Raw genomic sequence first — 24,964 nt, 5'->3', positions numbered from 1 at the left:
ATTCAAGAAGAGCTTGCACAGTCCATTTAAGGAAGAAATGCATTTATTGAAACAATAACAAAGAAGGGTCTGGAACGTTGAATTCACTAACTAGGGGGCATTACTATCTACAGGAAAAGCGCCACCTAAAGTGTCGCAATCGACCTGGTACTTTCACTAACTAGAGGGTCCTAACACATATGGTAAAAGCACTAATTACGGGGCTGTAATACCTATAGTAAATGTACTAACTATGGGGGGTTAACATGTACTGTAAAAATGCACTAACTACGGGAGGTTAATGTCTACAGGGTCTGCCAAGAGGCCCCACGAGCACAGCTCCGTGCAGGAAGATCCCTTTCAATGGCCGTAGATCAGCACTTGTTTGAGCCGATGCAGCAGGCGGATGTACTCCTGCACGGCCTTCGTGTGGGCATCCGGGCTGCTCGCCAGGGGCTGAAAGAGGTTGGGGGATTGAGCCAGCCGCAAGCCGGAGGGCAGTTTGATCTCCTTGGGAAACTTCTCATTGCCCACGACAAAGTGGTGAAGTTGCTTTGTCTCCAGCGAGCACCGCAGGTACTTCAGGATATCCATCAGTCGCTGACGGAAGTCCCTCCTGCCCCAGCGTGTCGGGGGTACGGTGCTCAGGAGGTGCATCACCACAGTCTTCAAGGTGTAGCTGGAAAAACCTACGCCCATCGGGAAGCAGCTGAGGAAGTGCAGGCACTTGCAGTGCCAGCTGTCCTGGGGAGCCTGCCCGGCAATGTGCCTGAAGAATTTTGCCTCTGCCACGGCGTAAGTCTCGCGCCACGTTGTGCTTGGCGCGCCTACTTCTGTAGGCTGGCTGCCCACAAAGATATCTGTGTCTCCTTGCCGCACCCCAAAGATCACCTCCACCGTGAAGCTTTCTGTGTCTTTGCTGAGCTGAAATTTACAGGAGCGGCTGCAGGGCTGCAACATTAACTGCCAGTGGCAGGACGCAGGCAAAAGCAGCCGGGCTGCTCTCACAAATCGGTAGAACCACTGGACAGTTTTCTCCACGTCTAGGTAGGAGCCAGTGCACAGGGTCTGCAGGAGGCTGGGGTCCTGCTTCCTTCTCAGCTCCTCCTCGGAGTGGTGGAGGAAGCACAGCATGTCCTCCCGCAGCTGCTCCCCTCTGCAGGTGCACAGCAGCTCCACACGGACACAGGAGTTCCTCTGGAGCAGCCCTGCGGCGTCCAGCTCCAGGTGGAAAGCGTGTCCTGGAGGGGGACTCAGGGGTACAAGCACGCGGTACACAACATCTTGTGCATGGGGACTCCAGCCTTCAAAGGCGCTGCCCACTCCGATGGCTTGTTGTGGCACCGGGTAGAAACAGTTGGAAAAGTCTTGTCCAAAGATGTCTCTCAGCTTGTCCATCAGCTCCATTACCAGCGAGCAACCTTTGTCCAGGTCCACTACATGCAACTCTATGCGCTCCTCTAAAGGCCTTCCAAGGTTCCCCTTGATATTGTGGTCTTCTCTCTTTGCATCCCGTTTGTCTTCTTCGAGTCCGGCAGCATTGGCTTCCTCGCCCTCCTTTAAACCACGGTTTACTTCTTCCTTTGCACCATCGTTGCCTTTTTGTGCTTCATTTCCAGCACCGCTTTCTGTCTTTGCATCAACGTTGTTGCCTTCTTCGTTTCCATCCTTATTGTCTTCTTCCACTTTTGCATCGTTACTTTCGATTTCTTCCTTTGCAACAGTGCTGTGTCCTCCTTTTTCTTCTTCTTCTTCTTCTTCTTCTTCTTCTTGTTCCTCTTTATCTTCTTCTTCCTTCCCAGCAGCATGGGCTTCCTCAAAATTCTCACCATGGTTTACTCCTTCTTTTGCATCATCATTGCCGTCCTTTGCTTCATTTCCAGCGCTGCTTTCGGCCTTTACATCAATGTTGCTGCCTTCTTCATTTCCATCCTTATTGTCTTCTTCCACATTTGCATCATTGCTTTCGATTTCTTCCTTTGCAACGATGTTGTGTCCTTCTTCTTTATCTTCTTCTTCTTCCTCTTTTTCTTCTTCTTTATCTTCCTCTTCCTTCCCAGCAGCATGGGCTTCCTCAAAATTCTCACCATGGTTTACTCCTTCTTTTGCATCATCATTGCCGTCTTTTGCTTCATTTCCAGCGCTGCTTTCGGCCTTTACATCAATGGTGCTGCCTTCTTCATTTTCATCCATCGTGTTTTCTTCCACATTTGCATCGTTGCTTTTGATTTCTCTCTCTGCCGCTGTGTTGCCTCCGCCTTCTTCTTTATCTTCTTCCTCATTTCCAGCTGCGTTGGCTTCCTCAAACTTCTCAGCCTGGTTTACTCCTTCTGTTGCGTCCTCATTGCCTTCTTCTGCCTCATTTCCAGCACTGCTTTCTGCCTTTGCATCAACGTTGCTGCCTTCTTCATTTCCATCCTTAGTGCCTTCTTCCACATGGGTGCTTTCTATTTCTTTCTCTGCAACAATGGTGTCTCCTCCTTCTTCTTCTTCTCCTCCTTCTTCTCCTTCGACTTCTTCTTCTTCCTCCACCAAGTTGCTGCTGGACCTCTCCTTGATGCCACTGTTGTCGGGATTGCGTCTGATTTTCCCGAGTCCAAACCACAGTGCCACGAGAAGGACCACGATTCCAGTTAGAGCCCAGAACTGCCAGACCAGCAGGGCTCCCCAGGCGCCACCACTCTGCTCCAGGTTCTTCTGCTCCAGCTCCTCAAGCAGCTGAGCCATCTGCTGGTTCAGATGCTCAGCACGCTGCTGCATGCGCTCCCGTGTGGCCTCATCCAGCCCGTCCCCGGCCCGCTGCGGGTACTGGATGAGGCCTTGCGCAAGCAAGAGGAGAAATGCCGTGGCCAGCATGGCCTCAGGTGCTTTGCAGGGCTCAAGTGGGGATGGGAAGGGGGTACTGATAAGGGAAATGGGGACAGGAGCCCCCGGGGAAATGAAAACAGGCAAGAGGGGGCCGGGCAGCTGGCAGGCTGCAAGGCCTGTGCCGCTGGCCCGGCAGCAGCACCGCGCCCTGGCAAAGGTGCTCCTGCCAGAGCCTGGCCTCTGGATGCCCGCTGAGACCCGGCTGCCCGGGTACTCGCGTTTCTGCCGTCGGCCTCCTCCTTCGGCGTTCAGCACAGCCTCCCGTCTGCGCGCACACTCGCCGCTCGCCGAGGCTGTACTGGGCCAGCGTCACCTGCTCCTAATGTTGCTAGCTGCACCCATTGTGACACAGGTGCTGTGATGTCACAGGTGACAGAGTGCATCCCGGCCAGACCAGCCCCGCCCTCCATCTCTACCCCAGCCCTGGGACTCAAAATGGCCCCGGGCAAGCAAAGACGTGACCCACGCAAAGAGCACACCGACGGGTCATAATGGAGCCCCGGCGGCTCGCTTGAATAAACGGGCAGAAGCCCCCCAAAAGCTTTTCGATCTGAAATTGGGTGACAAGGCCCGTGAAGGCTTTGCACCGGGAAATCTCCTGCTCTGAGATGGAATCGCTTGCCTTGGTGCTGACATGTGTGCTTGTGGGGGTGCTCTTGGCACCTGAGTGACTGTCCTCGGGGTTGCAGTGGTGAATCTGCTGCTGCTGACATGGGGCTTCTCCATGGCAGGATCTCAGTTCCTGCTGTGCCACTGCGAGAGGACCTTGATTGCCCAGTTTCCCAGGGGTGATGAGCAGGTGACGGGGGGGTGATTTCCAGTGGGCAGCTCCCACTGTCAACAGAGCACAGTGCTCCTTCCGCATGCCCAACAAGTTGGTTTCTGTGGCGCCAAAGCCCTGCAGAGTGTCTGGGATCAGGCAGGATCCTCACTGAATTGCGTTCCCCAGTGAACACAAAAGGATGCACAGCAGTGGTGCCTCTTGCTTGGTCCCTGCCCAGCCAGAGCTGCCAGGGACAGCTTCAGAGCCCCTGTGAAATGGCCAGCATGTGCAAGGGGAACACAGGGCAAACCTCATCTTTGGAGCCACCAGGGTCTTCAGTGGCTTCTGCACCTGGGAGAGCATTGAGAGGAGCAATGTGGAGAGAGAATGGTGTGCCTTTGTTCCAAAGGCTTGCTAATAACAGGGCCTACTCCCAGCCAGTCACAAATTCACCACTAGTGGAATTTGCCAGTATTCTAGGTCTGCTGGAATTCAAGAAGAGCTTGCACAGTCCATTTAAGGAAGAAATGCATTTATTGAAACAATAACAAAGAAGGGTCTGGAACGTTGAATTCACTAACTAGGGGGCATTACTATCTACAGGAAAAGCGCCACCTAAAGTGTCGCAATCGACCTGGTACTTTCACTAACTAGAGGGTCCTAACACATATGGTAAAAGCACTAATTACGGGGCTGTAATACCTATAGTAAATGTACTAACTATGGGGGGTTAACATGTACTGTAAAAATGCACTAACTACGGGAGGTTAATGTCTACAGGGTCTGCCAAGAGGCCCCACGAGCACAGCTCCGTGCAGGAAGATCCCTTTCAATGGCCGTAGATCAGCACTTGTTTGAGCCGATGCAGCAGGCGGATGTACTCCTGCACGGCCTTCGTGTGGGCATCCGGGCTGCTCGCCAGGGGCTGAAAGAGGTTGGGGGATTGAGCCAGCCGCAAGCCGGAGGGCAGTTTGATCTCCTTGGGAAACTTCTCATTGCCCACGACAAAGTGGTGAAGTTGCTTTGTCTCCAGCGAGCACCGCAGGTACTTCAGGATATCCATCAGTCGCTGACGGAAGTCCCTCCTGCCCCAGCGTGTCGGGGGTACGGTGCTCAGGAGGTGCATCACCACAGTCTTCAAGGTGTAGCTGGAAAAACCTACGCCCATCGGGAAGCAGCTGAGGAAGTGCAGGCACTTGCAGTGCCAGCTGTCCTGGGGAGCCTGCCCGGCAATGTGCCTGAAGAATTTTGCCTCTGCCACGGCGTAAGTCTCGCGCCACGTTGTGCTTGGCGCGCCTACTTCTGTAGGCTGGCTGCCCACAAAGATATCTGTGTCTCCTTGCCGCACCCCAAAGATCACCTCCACCGTGAAGCTTTCTGTGTCTTTGCTGAGCTGAAATTTACAGGAGCGGCTGCAGGGCTGCAACATTAACTGCCAGTGGCAGGACGCAGGCAAAAGCAGCCGGGCTGCTCTCACAAATCGGTAGAACCACTGGACAGTTTTCTCCACGTCTAGGTAGGAGCCAGTGCACAGGGTCTGCAGGAGGCTGGGGTCCTGCTTCCTTCTCAGCTCCTCCTCGGAGTGGTGGAGGAAGCACAGCATGTCCTCCCGCAGCTGCTCCCCTCTGCAGGTGCACAGCAGCTCCACACGGACACAGGAGTTCCTCTGGAGCAGCCCTGCGGCGTCCAGCTCCAGGTGGAAAGCGTGTCCTGGAGGGGGACTCAGGGGTACAAGCACGCGGTACACAACATCTTGTGCATGGGGACTCCAGCCTTCAAAGGCGCTGCCCACTCCGATGGCTTGTTGTGGCACCGGGTAGAAACAGTTGGAAAAGTCTTGTCCAAAGATGTCTCTCAGCTTGTCCATCAGCTCCATTACCAGCGAGCAACCTTTGTCCAGGTCCACTACATGCAACTCTATGCGCTCCTCTAAAGGCCTTCCAAGGTTCCCCTTGATATTGTGGTCTTCTCTCTTTGCATCCCGTTTGTCTTCTTCGAGTCCGGCAGCATTGGCTTCCTCGCCCTCCTTTAAACCACGGTTTACTTCTTCCTTTGCACCATCGTTGCCTTTTTGTGCTTCATTTCCAGCACCGCTTTCTGTCTTTGCATCAACGTTGTTGCCTTCTTCGTTTCCATCCTTATTGTCTTCTTCCACTTTTGCATCGTTACTTTCGATTTCTTCCTTTGCAACAGTGCTGTGTCCTCCTTTTTCTTCTTCTTCTTCTTCTTCTTCTTCTTCTTGTTCCTCTTTATCTTCTTCTTCCTTCCCAGCAGCATGGGCTTCCTCAAAATTCTCACCATGGTTTACTCCTTCTTTTGCATCATCATTGCCGTCCTTTGCTTCATTTCCAGCGCTGCTTTCGGCCTTTACATCAATGTTGCTGCCTTCTTCATTTCCATCCTTATTGTCTTCTTCCACATTTGCATCATTGCTTTCGATTTCTTCCTTTGCAACGATGTTGTGTCCTTCTTCTTTATCTTCTTCTTCTTCCTCTTTTTCTTCTTCTTTATCTTCCTCTTCCTTCCCAGCAGCATGGGCTTCCTCAAAATTCTCACCATGGTTTACTCCTTCTTTTGCATCATCATTGCCGTCTTTTGCTTCATTTCCAGCGCTGCTTTCGGCCTTTACATCAATGGTGCTGCCTTCTTCATTTTCATCCATCGTGTTTTCTTCCACATTTGCATCGTTGCTTTTGATTTCTCTCTCTGCCGCTGTGTTGCCTCCGCCTTCTTCTTTATCTTCTTCCTCATTTCCAGCTGCGTTGGCTTCCTCAAACTTCTCAGCCTGGTTTACTCCTTCTGTTGCGTCCTCATTGCCTTCTTCTGCCTCATTTCCAGCACTGCTTTCTGCCTTTGCATCAACGTTGCTGCCTTCTTCATTTCCATCCTTAGTGCCTTCTTCCACATGGGTGCTTTCTATTTCTTTCTCTGCAACAATGGTGTCTCCTCCTTCTTCTTCTTCTCCTCCTTCTTCTCCTTCGACTTCTTCTTCTTCCTCCACCAAGTTGCTGCTGGACCTCTCCTTGATGCCACTGTTGTCGGGATTGCGTCTGATTTTCCCGAGTCCAAACCACAGTGCCACGAGAAGGACCACGATTCCAGTTAGAGCCCAGAACTGCCAGACCAGCAGGGCTCCCCAGGCGCCACCACTCTGCTCCAGGTTCTTCTGCTCCAGCTCCTCAAGCAGCTGAGCCATCTGCTGGTTCAGATGCTCAGCACGCTGCTGCATGCGCTCCCGTGTGGCCTCATCCAGCCCGTCCCCGGCCCGCTGCGGGTACTGGATGAGGCCTTGCGCAAGCAAGAGGAGAAATGCCGTGGCCAGCATGGCCTCAGGTGCTTTGCAGGGCTCAAGTGGGGATGGGAAGGGGGTACTGATAAGGGAAATGGGGACAGGAGCCCCCGGGGAAATGAAAACAGGCAAGAGGGGGCCGGGCAGCTGGCAGGCTGCAAGGCCTGTGCCGCTGGCCCGGCAGCAGCACCGCGCCCTGGCAAAGGTGCTCCTGCCAGAGCCTGGCCTCTGGATGCCCGCTGAGACCCGGCTGCCCGGGTACTCGCGTTTCTGCCGTCGGCCTCCTCCTTCGGCGTTCAGCACAGCCTCCCGTCTGCGCGCACACTCGCCGCTCGCCGAGGCTGTACTGGGCCAGCGTCACCTGCTCCTAATGTTGCTAGCTGCACCCATTGTGACACAGGTGCTGTGATGTCACAGGTGACAGAGTGCATCCCGGCCAGACCAGCCCCGCCCTCCATCTCTACCCCAGCCCTGGGACTCAAAATGGCCCCGGGCAAGCAAAGACGTGACCCACGCAAAGAGCACACCGACGGGTCATAATGGAGCCCCGGCGGCTCGCTTGAATAAACGGGCAGAAGCCCCCCAAAAGCTTTTCGATCTGAAATTGGGTGACAAGGCCCGTGAAGGCTTTGCACCGGGAAATCTCCTGCTCTGAGATGGAATCGCTTGCCTTGGTGCTGACATGTGTGCTTGTGGGGGTGCTCTTGGCACCTGAGTGACTGTCCTCGGGGTTGCAGTGGTGAATCTGCTGCTGCTGACATGGGGCTTCTCCATGGCAGGATCTCAGTTCCTGCTGTGCCACTGCGAGAGGACCTTGATTGCCCAGTTTCCCAGGGGTGATGAGCAGGTGACGGGGGGGTGATTTCCAGTGGGCAGCTCCCACTGTCAACAGAGCACAGTGCTCCTTCCGCATGCCCAACAAGTTGGTTTCTGTGGCGCCAAAGCCCTGCAGAGTGTCTGGGATCAGGCAGGATCCTCACTGAATTGCGTTCCCCAGTGAACACAAAAGGATGCACAGCAGTGGTGCCTCTTGCTTGGTCCCTGCCCAGCCAGAGCTGCCAGGGACAGCTTCAGAGCCCCTGTGAAATGGCCAGCATGTGCAAGGGGAACACAGGGCAAACCTCATCTTTGGAGCCACCAGGGTCTTCAGTGGCTTCTGCACCTGGGAGAGCATTGAGAGGAGCAATGTGGAGAGAGAATGGTGTGCCTTTGTTCCAAAGGCTTGCTAATAACAGGGCCTACTCCCAGCCAGTCACAAATTCACCACTAGTGGAATTTGCCAGTATTCTAGGTCTGCTGGAATTCAAGAAGAGCTTGCACAGTCCATTTAAGGAAGAAATGCATTTATTGAAACAATAACAAAGAAGGGTCTGGAACGTTGAATTCACTAACTAGGGGGCATTACTATCTACAGGAAAAGCGCCACCTAAAGTGTCGCAATCGACCTGGTACTTTCACTAACTAGAGGGTCCTAACACATATGGTAAAAGCACTAATTACGGGGCTGTAATACCTATAGTAAATGTACTAACTATGGGGGGTTAACATGTACTGTAAAAATGCACTAACTACGGGAGGTTAATGTCTACAGGGTCTGCCAAGAGGCCCCACGAGCACAGCTCCGTGCAGGAAGATCCCTTTCAATGGCCGTAGATCAGCACTTGTTTGAGCCGATGCAGCAGGCGGATGTACTCCTGCACGGCCTTCGTGTGGGCATCCGGGCTGCTCGCCAGGGGCTGAAAGAGGTTGGGGGATTGAGCCAGCCGCAAGCCGGAGGGCAGTTTGATCTCCTTGGGAAACTTCTCATTGCCCACGACAAAGTGGTGAAGTTGCTTTGTCTCCAGCGAGCACCGCAGGTACTTCAGGATATCCATCAGTCGCTGACGGAAGTCCCTCCTGCCCCAGCGTGTCGGGGGTACGGTGCTCAGGAGGTGCATCACCACAGTCTTCAAGGTGTAGCTGGAAAAACCTACGCCCATCGGGAAGCAGCTGAGGAAGTGCAGGCACTTGCAGTGCCAGCTGTCCTGGGGAGCCTGCCCGGCAATGTGCCTGAAGAATTTTGCCTCTGCCACGGCGTAAGTCTCGCGCCACGTTGTGCTTGGCGCGCCTACTTCTGTAGGCTGGCTGCCCACAAAGATATCTGTGTCTCCTTGCCGCACCCCAAAGATCACCTCCACCGTGAAGCTTTCTGTGTCTTTGCTGAGCTGAAATTTACAGGAGCGGCTGCAGGGCTGCAACATTAACTGCCAGTGGCAGGACGCAGGCAAAAGCAGCCGGGCTGCTCTCACAAATCGGTAGAACCACTGGACAGTTTTCTCCACGTCTAGGTAGGAGCCAGTGCACAGGGTCTGCAGGAGGCTGGGGTCCTGCTTCCTTCTCAGCTCCTCCTCGGAGTGGTGGAGGAAGCACAGCATGTCCTCCCGCAGCTGCTCCCCTCTGCAGGTGCACAGCAGCTCCACACGGACACAGGAGTTCCTCTGGAGCAGCCCTGCGGCGTCCAGCTCCAGGTGGAAAGCGTGTCCTGGAGGGGGACTCAGGGGTACAAGCACGCGGTACACAACATCTTGTGCATGGGGACTCCAGCCTTCAAAGGCGCTGCCCACTCCGATGGCTTGTTGTGGCACCGGGTAGAAACAGTTGGAAAAGTCTTGTCCAAAGATGTCTCTCAGCTTGTCCATCAGCTCCATTACCAGCGAGCAACCTTTGTCCAGGTCCACTACATGCAACTCTATGCGCTCCTCTAAAGGCCTTCCAAGGTTCCCCTTGATATTGTGGTCTTCTCTCTTTGCATCCCGTTTGTCTTCTTCGAGTCCGGCAGCATTGGCTTCCTCGCCCTCCTTTAAACCACGGTTTACTTCTTCCTTTGCACCATCGTTGCCTTTTTGTGCTTCATTTCCAGCACCGCTTTCTGTCTTTGCATCAACGTTGTTGCCTTCTTCGTTTCCATCCTTATTGTCTTCTTCCACTTTTGCATCGTTGCTTTCGATTTCTTCCTTTGCAACAGTGCTGTGTCCTCCTTTTTCTTCTTCTTCTTCTTCTTCTTCTTCTTCTTCTTCTTGTTCCTCTTTATCTTCTTCTTCCTTCCCAGCAGCATGGGCTTCCTCAAAATTCTCACCATGGTTTACTCCTTCTTTTGCATCATCATTGCCGTCCTTTGCTTCATTTCCAGCGCTGCTTTCGGCCTTTACATCAATGTTGCTGCCTTCTTCATTTCCATCCTTATTGTCTTCTTCCACATTTGCATCATTGCTTTCGATTTCTTCCTTTGCAACGATGTTGTGTCCTTCTTCTTTATCTTCTTCTTCTTCCTCTTTTTCTTCTTCTTTATCTTCCTCTTCCTTCCCAGCAGCATGGGCTTCCTCAAAATTCTCACCATGGTTTACTCCTTCTTTTGCATCATCATTGCCGTCTTTTGCTTCATTTCCAGCGCTGCTTTCGGCCTTTACATCAATGGTGCTGCCTTCTTCATTTTCATCCATCGTGTTTTCTTCCACATTTGCATCGTTGCTTTTGATTTCTCTCTCTGCCGCTGTGTTGCCTCCGCCTTCTTCTTTATCTTCTTCCTCATTTCCAGCTGCGTTGGCTTCCTCAAACTTCTCAGCCTGGTTTACTCCTTCTGTTGCGTCCTCATTGCCTTCTTCTGCCTCATTTCCAGCACTGCTTTCTGCCTTTGCATCAACGTTGCTGCCTTCTTCATTTCCATCCTTAGTGCCTTCTTCCACATGGGTGCTTTCTATTTCTTTCTCTGCAACAATGGTGTCTCCTCCTTCTTCTTCTTCTCCTCCTTCTTCTCCTTCGACTTCTTCTTCTTCCTCCACCAAGTTGCTGCTGGACCTCTCCTTGATGCCACTGTTGTCGGGATTGCGTCTGATTTTCCCGAGTCCAAACCACAGTGCCACGAGAAGGACCACGATTCCAGTTAGAGCCCAGAACTGCCAGACCAGCAGGGCTCCCCAGGCGCCACCACTCTGCTCCAGGTTCTTCTGCTCCAGCTCCTCAAGCAGCTGAGCCATCTGCTGGTTCAGATGCTCAGCACGCTGCTGCATGCGCTCCCGTGTGGCCTCATCCAGCCCGTCCCCGGCCCGCTGCGGGTACTGGATGAGGCCTTGCGCAAGCAAGAGGAGAAATGCCGTGGCCAGCATGGCCTCAGGTGCTTTGCAGGGCTCAAGTGGGGATGGGAAGGGGGTACTGATAAGGGAAATGGGGACAGGAGCCCCCGGGGAAATGAAAACAGGCAAGAGAGGGGCCCGGGCAGCTGGCAGGCTGCAAGGCCTGTGCCGCTGGCCCGGCAGCAGCACCGCGCCCTGGCAAAGGTGCTCCTGCCAGAGCCTGGCCTCTGGATGCCCGCTGAGACCCGGCTGCCCGGGTACTCGCGTTTCTGCCGTCGGCCTCCTCCTTCGGCGTTCAGCACAGCCTCCCGTCTGCGCGCACACTCGCCGCTCGCCGAGGCTGTACTGGGCCAGCGTCACCTGCTCCTAATGTTGCTAGCTGCACCCATTGTGACACAGGTGCTGTGATGTCACAGGTGACAGAGTGCATCCCGGCCAGACCAGCCCCGCCCTCCATCTCTACCCCAGCCCTGGGACTCAAAATGGCCCCGGGCAAGCAAAGACGTGACCCACGCAAAGAGCACACCGACGGGTCATAATGGAGCCCCGGCGGCTCGCTTGAATAAACGGGCAGAAGCCCCCCAAAAGCTTTTCGATCTGAAATTGGGTGACAAGGCCCGTGAAGGCTTTGCACCGGGAAATCTCCTGCTCTGAGATGGAATCGCTTGCCTTGGTGCTGACATGTGTGCTTGTGGGGGTGCTCTTGGCACCTGAGTGACTGTCCTCGGGGTTGCAGTGGTGAATCTGCTGCTGCTGACATGGGGCTTCTCCATGGCAGGATCTCAGTTCCTGCTGTGCCACTGCGAGAGGACCTTGATTGCCCAGTTTCCCAGGGGTGATGAGCAGGTGACGGGGGGGTGATTTCCAGTGGGCAGCTCCCACTGTCAACAGAGCACAGTGCTCCTTCCGCATGCCCAACAAGTTGGTTTCTGTGGCGCCAAAGCCCTGCAGAGTGTCTGGGATCAGGCAGGATCCTCACTGAATTGCGTTCCCCAGTGAACACAAAAGGATGCACAGCAGTGGTGCCTCTTGCTTGGTCCCTGCCCAGCCAGAGCTGCCAGGGACAGCTTCAGAGCCCCTGTGAAATGGCCAGCATGTGCAAGGGGAACACAGGGCAAACCTCATCTTTGGAGCCACCAGGGTCTTCAGTGGCTTCTGCACCTGGGAGAGCATTGAGAGGAGCAATGTGGAGAGAGAATGGTGTGCCTTTGTTCCAAAGGCTTGCTAATAACAGGGCCTACTCCCAGCCAGTCACAAATTCACCACTAGTGGAATTTGCCAGTATTCTAGGTCTGCTGGAATTCAAGAAGAGCTTGCACAGTCCATTTAAGGAAGAAATGCATTTATTGAAACAATAACAAAGAAGGGTCTGGAACGTTGAATTCACTAACTAGGGGGCATTACTATCTACAGGAAAAGCGCCACCTAAAGTGTCGCAATCGACCTGGTACTTTCACTAACTAGAGGGTCCTAACACATATGGTAAAAGCACTAATTACGGGGCTGTAATACCTATAGTAAATGTACTAACTATGGGGGGTTAACATGTACTGTAAAAATGCACTAACTACGGGAGGTTAATGTCTACAGGGTCTGCCAAGAGGCCCCACGAGCACAGCTCCGTGCAGGAAGATCCCTTTCAATGGCCGTAGATCAGCACTTGTTTGAGCCGATGCAGCAGGCGGATGTACTCCTGCACGGCCTTCGTGTGGGCATCCGGGCTGCTCGCCAGGGGCTGAAAGAGGTTGGGGGATTGAGCCAGCCGCAAGCCGGAGGGCAGTTTGATCTCCTTGGGAAACTTCTCATTGCCCACGACAAAGTGGTGAAGTTGCTTTGTCTCCAGCGAGCACCGCAGGTACTTCAGGATATCCATCAGTCGCTGACGGAAGTCCCTCCTGCCCCAGCGTGTCGGGGGTACGGTGCTCAGGAGGTGCATCACCACAGTCTTCAAGGTGTAGCTGGAAAAACCTACGCCCATCGGGAAGCAGCTGAGGAAGTGCAGGCACTTGCAGTGCCAGCTGTCCTGGGGAGCCTGCCCGGCAATGTGCCTGAAGAATTTTGCCTCTGCCACGGCGTAAGTCTCGCGCCACGTTGTGCTTGGCGCGCCTACTTCTGTAGGCTGGCTGCCCACAAAGATATCTGTGTCTCCTTGCCGCACCCCAAAGATCACCTCCACCGTGAAGCTTTCTGTGTCTTTGCTGAGCTGAAATTTACAGGAGCGGCTGCAGGGCTGCAACATTAACTGCCAGTGGCAGGACGCAGGCAAAAGCAGCCGGGCTGCTCTCACAAATCGGTAGAACCACTGGACAGTTTTCTCCACGTCTAGGTAGGAGCCAGTGCACAGGGTCTGCAGGAGGCTGGGGTCCTGCTTCCTTCTCAGCTCCTCCTCGGAGTGGTGGAGGAAGCACAGCATGTCCTCCCGCAGCTGCTCCCCTCTGCAGGTGCACAGCAGCTCCACACGGACACAGGAGTTCCTCTGGAGCAGCCCTGCGGCGTCCAGCTCCAGGTGGAAAGCGTGTCCTGGAGGGGGACTCAGGGGTACAAGCACGCGGTACACAACATCTTGTGCATGGGGACTCCAGCCTTCAAAGGCGCTGCCCACTCCGATGGCTTGTTGTGGCACCGGGTAGAAACAGTTGGAAAAGTCTTGTCCAAAGATGTCTCTCAGCTTGTCCATCAGCTCCATTACCAGCGAGCAACCTTTGTCCAGGTCCACTACATGCAACTCTATGCGCTCCTCTAAAGGCCTTCCAAGGTTCCCCTTGATATTGTGGTCTTCTCTCTTTGCATCCCGTTTGTCTTCTTCGAGTCCGGCAGCATTGGCTTCCTCGCCCTCCTTTAAACCACGGTTTACTTCTTCCTTTGCACCATCGTTGCCTTTTTGTGCTTCATTTCCAGCACCGCTTTCTGTCTTTGCATCAACGTTGTTGCCTTCTTCGTTTCCATCCTTATTGTCTTCTTCCACTTTTGCATCGTTGCTTTCGATTTCTTCCTTTGCAACAGTGCTGTGTCCTCCTTTTTCTTCTTCTTCTTCTTCTTCTTCTTCTTCTTCTTGTTCCTCTTTATCTTCTTCTTCCTTCCCAGCAGCATGGGCTTCCTCAAAATTCTCACCATGGTTTACTCCTTCTTTTGCATCATCATTGCCGTCCTTTGCTTCATTTCCAGCGCTGCTTTCGGCCTTTACATCAATGTTGCTGCCTTCTTCATTTCCATCCTTATTGTCTTCTTCCACATTTGCATCATTGCTTTCGATTTCTTCCTTTGCAACGATGTTGTGTCCTTCTTCTTTATCTTCTTCTTCTTCCTCTTTTTCTTCTTCTTTATCTTCCTCTTCCTTCCCAGCAGCATGGGCTTCCTCAAAATTCTCACCATGGTTTACTCCTTCTTTTGCATCATCATTGCCGTCTTTTGCTTCATTTCCAGCGCTGCTTTCGGCCTTTACATCAATGGTGCTGCCTTCTTCATTTTCATCCATCGTGTTTTCTTCCACATTTGCATCGTTGCTTTTGATTTCTCTCTCTGCCGCTGTGTTGCCTCCGCCTTCTTCTTTATCTTCTTCCTCATTTCCAGCTGCGTTGGCTTCCTCAAACTTCTCAGCCTGGTTTACTCCTTCTGTTGCGTCCTCATTGCCTTCTTCTGCCTCATTTCCAGCACTGCTTTCTGCCTTTGCATCAACGTTGCTGCCTTCTTCATTTCCATCCTTAGTGCCTTCTTCCACATGGGTGCTTTCTATTTCTTTCTCTGCAACAATGGTGTCTCCTCCTTCTTCTTCTTCTCCTCCTTCTTCTCCTTCGACTTCTTCTTCTTCCTCCACCAAGTTGCTGCTGGACCTCTCCTTGATGCCACTGTTGTCGGGATTGCGTCTGATTTTCCCGAGTCCAAACCACAGTGCCACGAGAAGGACCACGATTCCAGTTAGAGCCCAGAACTGCCAGACCAGCAGGGCTCCCCAGGCGCCACCACTCTGCTCCAGGTTCTTCTGCTCCAGCTCCTCAAGCAGCTGAGCCATCTGCTGGTTCAGATGCTCAGCACGCTGCTGCATGCGCTCCCGTGTGGCCTCATCCAGCCCGTCCCCGGCCCGCTGCGGGTACTGGATGAGGCCTTGCGCAAGCAAGAGGAGAAATGCCGTGGCCAGCATGGCCTCAGGTGCTTTGCAGGGCTCAAGTGGGGATGGGAAGGGGGTACTGATAAGGGAAATGGGGACAGGAGCCCCCGGGGAAATGAAAACAGGCAAGAGGGGGCCGGGCAGCTGGCAGGCTGCAAGGCCTGTGCCGCTGGCCCGGCAGCAGCACCGCGCCCTGGCAAAGGTGCTCCTGCCAGAGCCTGGCCTCTGGATGCCCGCTGAGACCCGGCTGCCCGGGTACTCGCGTTTCTGCCGTCGGCCTCCTCCTTCGGCGTTCAGCACAGCCTCCCGTCTGCGCGCACACTCGCCGCTCGCCGAGGCTGTACTGGGCCAGCGTCACCTGCTCCTAATGTTGCTAGCTGCACCCATTGTGACACAGGTGCTGTGATGTCACAGGTGACAGAGTGCATCCCGGCCAGACCAGCCCCGCCCTCCATCTCTACCCCAGCCCTGGGACTCAAAATGGCCCCGGGCAAGCAAAGACGTGACCCACGCAAAGAGCACACCGACGGGTCATAATGGAGCCCCGGCGGCTCGCTTGAATAAACGGGCAGAAGCCCCCCAAAAGCTTTTCGATCTGAAATTGGGTGACAAGGCCCGTGAAGGCTTTGCACCGGGAAATCTCCTGCTCTGAGATGGAATCGCTTGCCTTGGTGCTGACATGTGTGCTTGTGGGGGTGCTCTTGGCACCTGAGTGACTGTCCTCGGGGTTGCAGTGGTGAATCTGCTGCTGCTGACATGGGGCTTCTCCATGGCAGGATCTCAGTTCCTGCTGTGCCACTGCGAGAGGACCTTGATTGCCCAGTTTCCCAGGGGTGATGAGCAGGTGACGGGGGGGTGATTTCCAGTGGGCAGCTCCCACTGTCAACAGAGCACAGTGCTCCTTCCGCATGCCCAACAAGTTGGTTTCTGTGGCGCCAAAGCCCTGCAGAGTGTCTGGGATCAGGCAGGATCCTCACTGAATTGCGTTCCCCAGTGAACACAAAAGGATGCACAGCAGTGGTGCCTCTTGCTTGGTCCCTGCCCAGCCAGAGCTGCCAGGGACAGCTTCAGAGCCCCTGTGAAATGGCCAGCATGTGCAAGGGGAACACAGGGCAAACCTCATCTTTGGAGCCACCAGGGTCTTCAGTGGCTTCTGCACCTGGGAGAGCATTGAGAGGAGCAATGTGGAGAGAGAATGGTGTGCCTTTGTTCCAAAGGCTTGCTAATAACAGGGCCTACTCCCAGCCAGTCACAAATTCACCACTAGTGGAATTTGCCAGTATTCTAGGTCTGCTGGAATTCAAGAAGAGCTTGCACAGTCCATTTAAGGAAGAAATGCATTTATTGAAACAATAACAAAGAAGGGTCTGGAACGTTGAATTCACTAACTAGGGGGCATTACTATCTACAGGAAAAGCGCCACCTAAAGTGTCGCAATCGACCTGGTACTTTCACTAACTAGAGGGTCCTAACACATATGGTAAAAGCACTAATTACGGGGCTGTAATACCTATAGTAAATGTACTAACTATGGGGGGTTAACATGTACTGTAAAAATGCACTAACTACGGGAGGTTAATGTCTACAGGGTCTGCCAAGAGGCCCCACGAGCACAGCTCCGTGCAGGAAGATCCCTTTCAATGGCCGTAGATCAGCACTTGTTTGAGCCGATGCAGCAGGCGGATGTACTCCTGCACGGCCTTCGTGTGGGCATCCGGGCTGCTCGCCAGGGGCTGAAAGAGGTTGGGGGATTGAGCCAGCCGCAAGCCGGAGGGCAGTTTGATCTCCTTGGGAAACTTCTCATTGCCCACGACAAAGTGGTGAAGTTGCTTTGTCTCCAGCGAGCACCGCAGGTACTTCAGGATATCCATCAGTCGCTGACGGAAGTCCCTCCTGCCCCAGCGTGTCGGGGGTACGGTGCTCAGGAGGTGCATCACCACAGTCTTCAAGGTGTAGCTGGAAAAACCTACGCCCATCGGGAAGCAGCTGAGGAAGTGCAGGCACTTGCAGTGCCAGCTGTCCTGGGGAGCCTGCCCGGCAATGTGCCTGAAGAATTTTGCCTCTGCCACGGCGTAAGTCTCGCGCCACGTTGTGCTTGGCGCGCCTACTTCTGTAGGCTGGCTGCCCACAAAGATATCTGTGTCTCCTTGCCGCACCCCAAAGATCACCTCCACCGTGAAGCTTTCTGTGTCTTTGCTGAGCTGAAATTTACAGGAGCGGCTGCAGGGCTGCAACATTAACTGCCAGTGGCAGGACGCAGGCAAAAGCAGCCGGGCTGCTCTCACAAATCGGTAGAACCACTGGACAGTTTTCTCCACGTCTAGGTAGGAGCCAGTGCACAGGGTCTGCAGGAGGCTGGGGTCCTGCTTCCTTCTCAGCTCCTCCTCGGAGTGGTGGAGGAAGCACAGCATGTCCTCCCGCAGCTGCTCCCCTCTGCAGGTGCACAGCAGCTCCACACGGACACAGGAGTTCCTCTGGAGCAGCCCTGCGGCGTCCAGCTCCAGGTGGAAAGCGTGTCCTGGAGGGGGACTCAGGGGTACAAGCACGCGGTACACAACATCTTGTGCATGGGGACTCCAGCCTTCAAAGGCGCTGCCCACTCCGATGGCTTGTTGTGGCACCGGGTAGAAACAGTTGGAAAAGTCTTGTCCAAAGATGTCTCTCAGCTTGTCCATCAGCTCCATTACCAGCGAGCAACCTTTGTCCAGGTCCACTACATGCAACTCTATGCGCTCCTCTAAAGGCCTTCCAAGGTTCCCCTTGATATTGTGGTCTTCTCTCTTTGCATCCCGTTTGTCTTCTTCGAGTCCGGCAGCATTGGCTTCCTCGCCCTCCTTTAAACCACGGTTTACTTCTTCCTTTGCACCATCGTTGCCTTTTTGTGCTTCATTTCCAGCACCGCTTTCTGTCTTTGCATCAACGTTGTTGCCTTCTTCGTTTCCATCCTTATTGTCTTCTTCCACTTTTGCATCGTTACTTTCGATTTCTTCCTTTGCAACAGTGCTGTGTCCTCCTTTTTCTTCTTCTTCTTCTTCTTCTTCTTCTTCTTCTTCTTGTTCCTCTTTATCTTCTTCTTCCTTCCCAGCAGCATGGGCTTCCTCAAAATTCTCACCATGGTTTACTCCTTCTTTTGCATCATCATTGCCGTCCTTTGCTTCATTTCCAGCGCTGCTTTCGGCCTTTACATCAATGTTGCTGCCTTCTTCATTTCCATCCTTATTGTCTTCTTCCACATTTGCATCATTGCTTTCGATTTCTTCCTTTGCAACGATGTTGTGTCCTTCTTCTTTATCTTCTTCTTCTTCCTCTCTTTTTCTTCTTCTTTATCTTCCTCTTCCTTCCCAGCAGCATGGGCTTCCTCAAAATTCTCACCATGGTTTACTCCTTCTTTTGCATCATCATTGCCGTCTTTTGCTTCATTTCCAGCGCTGCTTTCGGCCTTTACATCAATGGTGCTGCCTTCTTCATTTTCATCCATCGTGTTTTCTTCCACATTTGCATCGTTGCTTTTGATTTCTCTCTCTGCCGCTGTGTTGCCTCCGCCTTCTTCTTTATCTTCTTCCTCATTTCCAGCTGCGTTGGCTTCCTCAAACTTCTCAGCCTGGTTTACTCCTTCTGTTGCGTCCTCATTGCCTTCTTCTGCCTCATTTCCAGCACTGCTTTCTGCCTTTGCATCAACGTTGCTGCCTTCTTCATTTCCATCCTTAGTGCCTTCTTCCACATGGGTGCTTTCTATTTCTTTCTCTGCAACAATGGTGTCTCCTCCTTCTTCTTCTTCTCCTCCTTCTTCTCCTTCGACTTCTTCTTCTTCCTCCACCAAGTTGCTGCTGGACCTCTCCTTGATGCCACTGTTGTCGGGATTGCGTCTGATTTTCCCGAGTCCAAACCACAGTGCCACGAGAAGGACCACGATTCCAGTTAGAGCCCAGAACTGCCAGACCAGCAGGGCTCCCCAGGCGCCACCACTCTGCTCCAGGTTCTTCTGCTCCAGCTCCTCAAGCAGCTGAGCCATCTGCTGGTTCAGATGCTCAGCACGCTGCTGCATGCGCTCCCGTGTGGCCTCATCCAGCCCGTCCCCGGCCCGCTGCGGGTACTGGATGAGGCCTTGCGCAAGCAAGAGGAGAAATGCCGTGGCCAGCATGGCCTCAGGTGCTTTGCAGGGCTCAAGTGGGGATGGGAAGGGGGTACTGATAAGGGAAATGGGGACAGGAGCCCCCGGGGAAATGAAAACAGGCAAGAGGGGGCCGGGCAGCTGGCAGGCTGCAAGGCCTGTGCCGCTGGCCCGGCAGCAGCACCGCGCCCTGGCAAAGGTGCTCCTGCCAGAGCCTGGCCTCTGGATGCCCGCTGAGACCCGGCTGCCCGGGTACTCGCGTTTCTGCCGTCGGCCTCCTCCTTCGGCGTTCAGCACAGCCTCCCGTCTGCGCGCACACTCGCCGCTCGCCGAGGCTGTACTGGGCCAGCGTCACCTGCTCCTAATGTTGCTAGCTGCACCCATTGTGACACAGGTGCTGTGATGTCACAGGTGACAGAGTGCATCCCGGCCAGACCAGCCCCGCCCTCCATCTCTACCCCAGCCCTGGGACTCAAAATGGCCCCGGGCAAGCAAAGACGTGACCCACGCAAAGAGCACACCGACGGGTCATAATGGAGCCCCGGCGGCTCGCTTGAATAAACGGGCAGAAGCCCCCCAAAAGCTTTTCGATCTGAAATTGGGTGACAAGGCCCGTGAAGGCTTTGCACCGGGAAATCTCCTGCTCTGAGATGGAATCGCTTGCCTTGGTGCTGACATGTGTGCTTGTGGGGGTGCTCTTGGCACCTGAGTGACTGTCCTCGGGGTTGCAGTGGTGAATCTGCTGCTGCTGACATGGGGCTTCTCCATGGCAGGATCTCAGTTCCTGCTGTGCCACTGCGAGAGGACCTTGATTGCCCAGTTTCCCAGGGGTGATGAGCAGGTGACGGGGGGGTGATTTCCAGTGGGCAGCTCCCACTGTCAACAGAGCACAGTGCTCCTTCCGCATGCCCAACAAGTTGGTTTCTGTGGCGCCAAAGCCCTGCAGAGTGTCTGGGATCAGGCAGGATCCTCACTGAATTGCGTTCCCCAGTGAACACAAAAGGATGCACAGCAGTGGTGCCTCTTGCTTGGTCCCTGCCCAGCCAGAGCTGCCAGGGACAGCTTCAGAGCCCCTGTGAAATGGCCAGCATGTGCAAGGGGAACACAGGGCAAACCTCATCTTTGGAGCCACCAGGGTCTTCAGTGGCTTCTGCACCTGGGAGAGCATTGAGAGGAGCAATGTGGAGAGAGAATGGTGTGCCTTTGTTCCAAAGGCTTGCTAATAACAGGGCCTACTCCCAGCCAGTCACAAATTCACCACTAGTGGAATTTGCCAGTATTCTAGGTCTGCTGGAATTCAAGAAGAGCTTGCACAGTCCATTTAAGGAAGAAATGCATTTATTGAAACAATAACAAAGAAGGGTCTGGAACGTTGAATTCACTAACTAGGGGGCATTACTATCTACAGGAAAAGCGCCACCTAAAGTGTCGCAATCGACCTGGTACTTTCACTAACTAGAGGGTCCTAACACATATGGTAAAAGCACTAATTACGGGGCTGTAATACCTATAGTAAATGTACTAACTATGGGGGGTTAACATGTACTGTAAAAATGCACTAACTACGGGAGGTTAATGTCTACAGGGTCTGCCAAGAGGCCCCACGAGCACAGCTCCGTGCAGGAAGATCCCTTTCAATGGCCGTAGATCAGCACTTGTTTGAGCCGATGCAGCAGGCGGATGTACTCCTGCACGGCCTTCGTGTGGGCATCCGGGCTGCTCGCCAGGGGCTGAAAGAGGTTGGGGGATTGAGCCAGCCGCAAGCCGGAGGGCAGTTTGATCTCCTTGGGAAACTTCTCATTGCCCACGACAAAGTGGTGAAGTTGCTTTGTCTCCAGCGAGCACCGCAGGTACTTCAGGATATCCATCAGTCGCTGACGGAAGTCCCTCCTGCCCCAGCGTGTCGGGGGTACGGTGCTCAGGAGGTGCATCACCACAGTCTTCAAGGTGTAGCTGGAAAAACCTACGCCCATCGGGAAGCAGCTGAGGAAGTGCAGGCACTTGCAGTGCCAGCTGTCCTGGGGAGCCTGCCCGGCAATGTGCCTGAAGAATTTTGCCTCTGCCACGGCGTAAGTCTCGCGCCACGTTGTGCTTGGCGCGCCTACTTCTGTAGGCTGGCTGCCCACAAAGATATCTGTGTCTCCTTGCCGCACCCCAAAGATCACCTCCACCGTGAAGCTTTCTGTGTCTTTGCTGAGCTGAAATTTACAGGAGCGGCTGCAGGGCTGCAACATTAACTGCCAGTGGCAGGACGCAGGCAAAAGCAGCCGGGCTGCTCTCACAAATCGGTAGAACCACTGGACAGTTTTCTCCACGTCTAGGTAGGAGCCAGTGCACAGGGTCTGCAGGAGGCTGGGGTCCTGCTTCCTTCTCAGCTCCTCCTCGGAGTGGTGGAGGAAGCACAGCATGTCCTCCCGCAGCTGCTCCCCTCTGCAGGTGCACAGCAGCTCCACACGGACACAGGAGTTCCTCTGGAGCAGCCCTGCGGCGTCCAGCTCCAGGTGGAAAGCGTGTCCTGGAGGGGGACTCAGGGGTACAAGCACGCGGTACACAACATCTTGTGCATGGGGACTCCAGCCTTCAAAGGCGCTGCCCACTCCGATGGCTTGTTGTGGCACCGGGTAGAAACAGTTGGAAAAGTCTTGTCCAAAGATGTCTCTCAGCTTGTCCATCAGCTCCATTACCAGCGAGCAACCTTTGTCCAGGTCCACTACATGCAACTCTATGCGCTCCTCTAAAGGCCTTCCAAGGTTCCCCTTGATATTGTGGTCTTCTCTCTTTGCATCCCGTTTGTCTTCTTCGAGTCCGGCAGCATTGGCTTCCTCGCCCTCCTTTAAACCACGGTTTACTTCTTCCTTTGCACCATCGTTGCCTTTTTGTGCTTCATTTCCAGCACCGCTTTCTGTCTTTGCATCAACGTTGTTGCCTTCTTCGTTTCCATCCTTATTGTCTTCTTCCACTTTTGCATCGTTGCTTTCGATTTCTTCCTTTGCAACAGTGCTGTGTCCTCCTTTTTCTTCTTCTTCTTCTTCTTCTTCTTCTTCTTCTTCTTGTTCCTCTTTATCTTCTTCTTCCTTCCCAGCAGCATGGGCTTCCTCAAAATTCTCACCATGGTTTACTCCTTCTTTTGCATCATCATTGCCGTCCTTTGCTTCATTTCCAGCGCTGCTTTCGGCCTTTACATCAATGTTGCTGCCTTCTTCATTTCCATCCTTATTGTCTTCTTCCACATTTGCATCGTTGCTTTCGATTTCTTCCTTTGCAACGATGTTGTGTCCTTCTTCTTTATCTTCTTCTTCTTCCTCTTTTTCTTCTTCTTTATCTTCCTCTTCCTTCCCAGCAGCATGGGCTTCCTCAAAATTCTCACCATGGTTTACTCCTTCTTTTGCATCATCATTGCCGTCTTTTGCTTCATTTCCAGCGCTGCTTTCGGCCTTTACATCAATGGTGCTGCCTTCTTCATTTTCATCCATCGTGTTTTCTTCCACATTTGCATCGTTGCTTTTGATTTCTCTCTCTGCCGCTGTGTTGCCTCCGCCTTCTTCTTTATCTTCTTCCTCATTTCCAGCTGCGTTGGCTTCCTCAAACTTCTCAGCCTGGTTTACTCCTTCTGTTGCGTCCTCATTGCCTTCTTCTGCCTCATTTCCAGCACTGCTTTCTGCCTTTGCATCAACGTTGCTGCCTTCTTCATTTCCATCCTTAGTGCCTTCTTCCACATGGGTGCTTTCTATTTCTTTCTCTGCAACAATGGTGTCTCCTCCTTCTTCTTCTTCTCCTCCTTCTTCTCCTTCGACTTCTTCTTCTTCCTCCACCAAGTTGCTGCTGGACCTCTCCTTGATGCCACTGTTGTCGGGATTGCGTCTGATTTTCCCGAGTCCAAACCACAGTGCCACGAGAAGGACCACGATTCCAGTTAGAGCCCAGAACTGCCAGACCAGCAGGGCTCCCCAGGCGCCACCACTCTGCTCCAGGTTCTTCTGCTCCAGCTCCTCAAGCAGCTGAGCCATCTGCTGGTTCAGATGCTCAGCACGCTGCTGCATGCGCTCCCGTGTGGCCTCATCCAGCCCGTCCCCGGCCCGCTGCGGGTACTGGATGAGGCCTTGCGCAAGCAAGAGGAGAAATGCCGTGGCCAGCATGGCCTCAGGTGCTTTGCAGGGCTCAAGTGGGGATGGGAAGGGGGTACTGATAAGGGAAATGGGGACAGGAGCCCCCGGGGAAATGAAAACAGGCAAGAGGGGGCCGGGCAGCTGGCAGGCTGCAAGGCCTGTGCCGCTGGCCCGGCAGCAGCACCGCGCCCTGGCAAAGGTGCTCCTGCCAGAGCCTGGCCTCTGGATGCCCGCTGAGACCCGGCTGCCCGGGTACTCGCGTTTCTGCCGTCGGCCTCCTCCTTCGGCGTTCAGCACAGCCTCCCGTCTGCGCGCACACTCGCCGCTCGCCGAGGCTGTACTGGGCCAGCGTCACCTGCTCCTAATGTTGCTAGCTGCACCCATTGTGACACAGGTGCTGTGATGTCACAGGTGACAGAGTGCATCCCGGCCAGACCAGCCCCGCCCTCCATCTCTACCCCAGCCCTGGGACTCAAAATGGCCCCGGGCAAGCAAAGACGTGACCCACGCAAAGAGCACACCGACGGGTCATAATGGAGCCCCGGCGGCTCGCTTGAATAAACGGGCAGAAGCCCCCCAAAAGCTTTTCGATCTGAAATTGGGTGACAAGGCCCGTGAAGGCTTTGCACCGGGAAATCTCCTGCTCTGAGATGGAATCGCTTGCCTTGGTGCTGACATGTGTGCTTGTGGGGGTGCTCTTGGCACCTGAGTGACTGTCCTCGGGGTTGCAGTGGTGAATCTGCTGCTGCTGACATGGGGCTTCTCCATGGCAGGATCTCAGTTCCTGCTGTGCCACTGCGAGAGGACCTTGATTGCCCAGTTTCCCAGGGGTGATGAGCAGGTGACGGGGGGGTGATTTCCAGTGGGCAGCTCCCACTGTCAACAGAGCACAGTGCTCCTTCCGCATGCCCAACAAGTTGGTTTCTGTGGCGCCAAAGCCCTGCAGAGTGTCTGGGATCAGGCAGGATCCTCACTGAATTGCGTTCCCCAGTGAACACAAAAGGATGCACAGCAGTGGTGCCTCTTGCTTGGTCCCTGCCCAGCCAGAGCTGCCAGGGACAGCTTCAGAGCCCCTGTGAAATGGCCAGCATGTGCAAGGGGAACACAGGGCAAACCTCATCTTTGGAGCCACCAGGGTCTTCAGTGGCTTCTGCACCTGGGAGAGCATTGAGAGGAGCAATGTGGAGAGAGAATGGTGTGCCTTTGTTCCAAAGGCTTGCTAATAACAGGGCCTACTCCCAGCCAGTCACAAATTCACCACTAGTGGAATTTGCCAGTATTCTAGGTCTGCTGGAATTCAAGAAGAGCTTGCACAGTCCATTTAAGGAAGAAATGCATTTATTGAAACAATAACAAAGAAGGGTCTGGAACGTTGAATTCACTAACTAGGGGGCATTACTATCTACAGGAAAAGCGCCACCTAAAGTGTCGCAATCGACCTGGTACTTTCACTAACTAGAGGGTCCTAACACATATGGTAAAAGCACTAATTACGGGGCTGTAATACCTATAGTAAATGTACTAACTATGGGGGGTTAACATGTACTGTAAAAATGCACTAACTACGGGAGGTTAATGTCTACAGGGTCTGCCAAGAGGCCCCACGAGCACAGCTCCGTGCAGGAAGATCCCTT

General features: G+C 53.9%; 6 protein-coding genes across 6 annotated transcripts; all 6 read right to left on the bottom strand.

Moving 5' to 3' along the window:
- Window positions 1-339: 339 nt before the first annotated feature.
- On the bottom strand, window positions 340-2,835 carry LOC148185246 (inositol 1,4,5-trisphosphate receptor-interacting protein-like 1). The gene is made up of 4 exons (XM_088054936.1): window positions 2,494-2,835; window positions 2,077-2,361; window positions 1,809-1,956; window positions 340-1,688 (listed from the first exon to the last, which is right to left on the bottom strand). The coding sequence occupies exons 1-4, from the start codon at window positions 2,833-2,835 to the stop codon at window positions 340-342; spliced, it is 2,124 nt and encodes a 707-aa protein (XP_087911062.1).
- A 1,604-nt stretch (window positions 2,836-4,439) lies between these two features.
- On the bottom strand, window positions 4,440-6,935 carry LOC148185245 (inositol 1,4,5-trisphosphate receptor-interacting protein-like 1). Its single transcript, XM_088054860.1, has 4 exons — window positions 6,594-6,935; window positions 6,177-6,461; window positions 5,909-6,056; window positions 4,440-5,788 (listed from the first exon to the last, which is right to left on the bottom strand). Exons 1-4 carry the CDS (start codon window positions 6,933-6,935, stop codon window positions 4,440-4,442), a joined length of 2,124 nt encoding a protein of 707 aa, XP_087910986.1.
- Window positions 6,936-8,539: 1,604 nt separating this feature from the next.
- LOC148185244 (inositol 1,4,5-trisphosphate receptor-interacting protein-like 1) lies at window positions 8,540-10,912 on the bottom strand. The gene is made up of 4 exons (XM_088054800.1): window positions 10,726-10,912; window positions 10,283-10,644; window positions 10,015-10,162; window positions 8,540-9,888 (listed from the first exon to the last, which is right to left on the bottom strand). Exons 1-4 carry the CDS (start codon window positions 10,910-10,912, stop codon window positions 8,540-8,542), a joined length of 2,046 nt encoding a protein of 681 aa, XP_087910926.1.
- A 1,735-nt stretch (window positions 10,913-12,647) lies between these two features.
- Window positions 12,648-15,146, bottom strand: LOC148185243 (inositol 1,4,5-trisphosphate receptor-interacting protein-like 1). Its single transcript, XM_088054744.1, has 4 exons — window positions 14,805-15,146; window positions 14,388-14,672; window positions 14,120-14,267; window positions 12,648-13,996 (listed from the first exon to the last, which is right to left on the bottom strand). The coding sequence occupies exons 1-4, from the start codon at window positions 15,144-15,146 to the stop codon at window positions 12,648-12,650; spliced, it is 2,124 nt and encodes a 707-aa protein (XP_087910870.1).
- Window positions 15,147-16,750: 1,604 nt separating this feature from the next.
- LOC148185242 (inositol 1,4,5-trisphosphate receptor-interacting protein-like 1) lies at window positions 16,751-19,254 on the bottom strand. The gene is made up of 4 exons (XM_088054676.1): window positions 18,913-19,254; window positions 18,496-18,780; window positions 18,226-18,373; window positions 16,751-18,099 (listed from the first exon to the last, which is right to left on the bottom strand). The coding sequence occupies exons 1-4, from the start codon at window positions 19,252-19,254 to the stop codon at window positions 16,751-16,753; spliced, it is 2,124 nt and encodes a 707-aa protein (XP_087910802.1).
- Window positions 19,255-20,858: 1,604 nt separating this feature from the next.
- On the bottom strand, window positions 20,859-23,360 carry LOC148185241 (inositol 1,4,5-trisphosphate receptor-interacting protein-like 1). Its single transcript, XM_088054625.1, has 4 exons — window positions 23,019-23,360; window positions 22,602-22,886; window positions 22,334-22,481; window positions 20,859-22,207 (listed from the first exon to the last, which is right to left on the bottom strand). The coding sequence occupies exons 1-4, from the start codon at window positions 23,358-23,360 to the stop codon at window positions 20,859-20,861; spliced, it is 2,124 nt and encodes a 707-aa protein (XP_087910751.1).
- Window positions 23,361-24,964: the final 1,604 nt, after the last annotated feature.

Source organism: Pseudopodoces humilis, chromosome 1 (assembly GCF_049639895.1).
Source record: "Pseudopodoces humilis isolate 2021_Gansu_Grassland_sample_001 chromosome 1, ASM4963989v1, whole genome shotgun sequence".
Classification (NCBI taxonomy): Eukaryota; Metazoa; Chordata; class Aves; order Passeriformes; family Paridae; genus Pseudopodoces; species Pseudopodoces humilis.
The sequence above is the reverse complement of the archived record's forward strand: the minus strand, read 5'-3'. Positions and strand labels throughout refer to the sequence as shown.

What these genes read in the sequence shown, in the direction of transcription:
- LOC148185246 (XM_088054936.1), bottom strand. Translation starts at nt 2,835, where the DNA reads ATGCTGGCCACGGCATTTCTCCTCTTGCTTGCGCAAGGCCTCATCCAG. An exon ending in ATGATGATGCAAAAGAAGGA is followed by an intron (nt 1,957 to 2,076) that starts GTAAACCATGGT and finishes ATCGTTGCAAAG; the next exon opens with GAAGAAATCGAAAGCAATGA. An exon ending in AAAAGAAGGAGTAAACCATG is followed by an intron (nt 1,689 to 1,808) that starts GTGAGAATTTTG and finishes TTGCAAAGGAAG; the next exon opens with AAATCGAAAGTAACGATGCA.
- LOC148185245 (XM_088054860.1), bottom strand. Translation starts at nt 6,935, where the DNA reads ATGCTGGCCACGGCATTTCTCCTCTTGCTTGCGCAAGGCCTCATCCAG. An exon ending in TGGTGGAGGAAGAAGAAGAA is followed by an intron (nt 6,462 to 6,593) that starts GTCGAAGGAGAA and finishes GTTGATGCAAAG; the next exon opens with GCAGAAAGCAGTGCTGGAAA. An exon ending in ATGATGATGCAAAAGAAGGA is followed by an intron (nt 6,057 to 6,176) that starts GTAAACCATGGT and finishes ATCGTTGCAAAG; the next exon opens with GAAGAAATCGAAAGCAATGA.
- LOC148185244 (XM_088054800.1), bottom strand. Translation starts at nt 10,912, where the DNA reads ATGGCTCAGCTGCTTGAGGAGCTGGAGCAGAAGAACCTGGAGCAGAGT. An exon ending in CATCAAGGAGAGGTCCAGCA is followed by an intron (nt 10,645 to 10,725) that starts GCAACTTGGTGG and finishes CCATTGTTGCAG; the next exon opens with AGAAAGAAATAGAAAGCACC. An exon ending in AAAAGAAGGAGTAAACCATG is followed by an intron (nt 9,889 to 10,014) that starts GTGAGAATTTTG and finishes TTGCAAAGGAAG; the next exon opens with AAATCGAAAGCAACGATGCA.
- LOC148185243 (XM_088054744.1), bottom strand. Translation starts at nt 15,146, where the DNA reads ATGCTGGCCACGGCATTTCTCCTCTTGCTTGCGCAAGGCCTCATCCAG. An exon ending in TGGTGGAGGAAGAAGAAGAA is followed by an intron (nt 14,673 to 14,804) that starts GTCGAAGGAGAA and finishes GTTGATGCAAAG; the next exon opens with GCAGAAAGCAGTGCTGGAAA. An exon ending in ATGATGATGCAAAAGAAGGA is followed by an intron (nt 14,268 to 14,387) that starts GTAAACCATGGT and finishes ATCGTTGCAAAG; the next exon opens with GAAGAAATCGAAAGCAATGA.
- LOC148185242 (XM_088054676.1), bottom strand. Translation starts at nt 19,254, where the DNA reads ATGCTGGCCACGGCATTTCTCCTCTTGCTTGCGCAAGGCCTCATCCAG. An exon ending in TGGTGGAGGAAGAAGAAGAA is followed by an intron (nt 18,781 to 18,912) that starts GTCGAAGGAGAA and finishes GTTGATGCAAAG; the next exon opens with GCAGAAAGCAGTGCTGGAAA. An exon ending in ATGATGATGCAAAAGAAGGA is followed by an intron (nt 18,374 to 18,495) that starts GTAAACCATGGT and finishes ATCGTTGCAAAG; the next exon opens with GAAGAAATCGAAAGCAATGA.
- LOC148185241 (XM_088054625.1), bottom strand. Translation starts at nt 23,360, where the DNA reads ATGCTGGCCACGGCATTTCTCCTCTTGCTTGCGCAAGGCCTCATCCAG. An exon ending in ATGATGATGCAAAAGAAGGA is followed by an intron (nt 22,482 to 22,601) that starts GTAAACCATGGT and finishes ATCGTTGCAAAG; the next exon opens with GAAGAAATCGAAAGCAACGA. An exon ending in AAAAGAAGGAGTAAACCATG is followed by an intron (nt 22,208 to 22,333) that starts GTGAGAATTTTG and finishes TTGCAAAGGAAG; the next exon opens with AAATCGAAAGCAACGATGCA.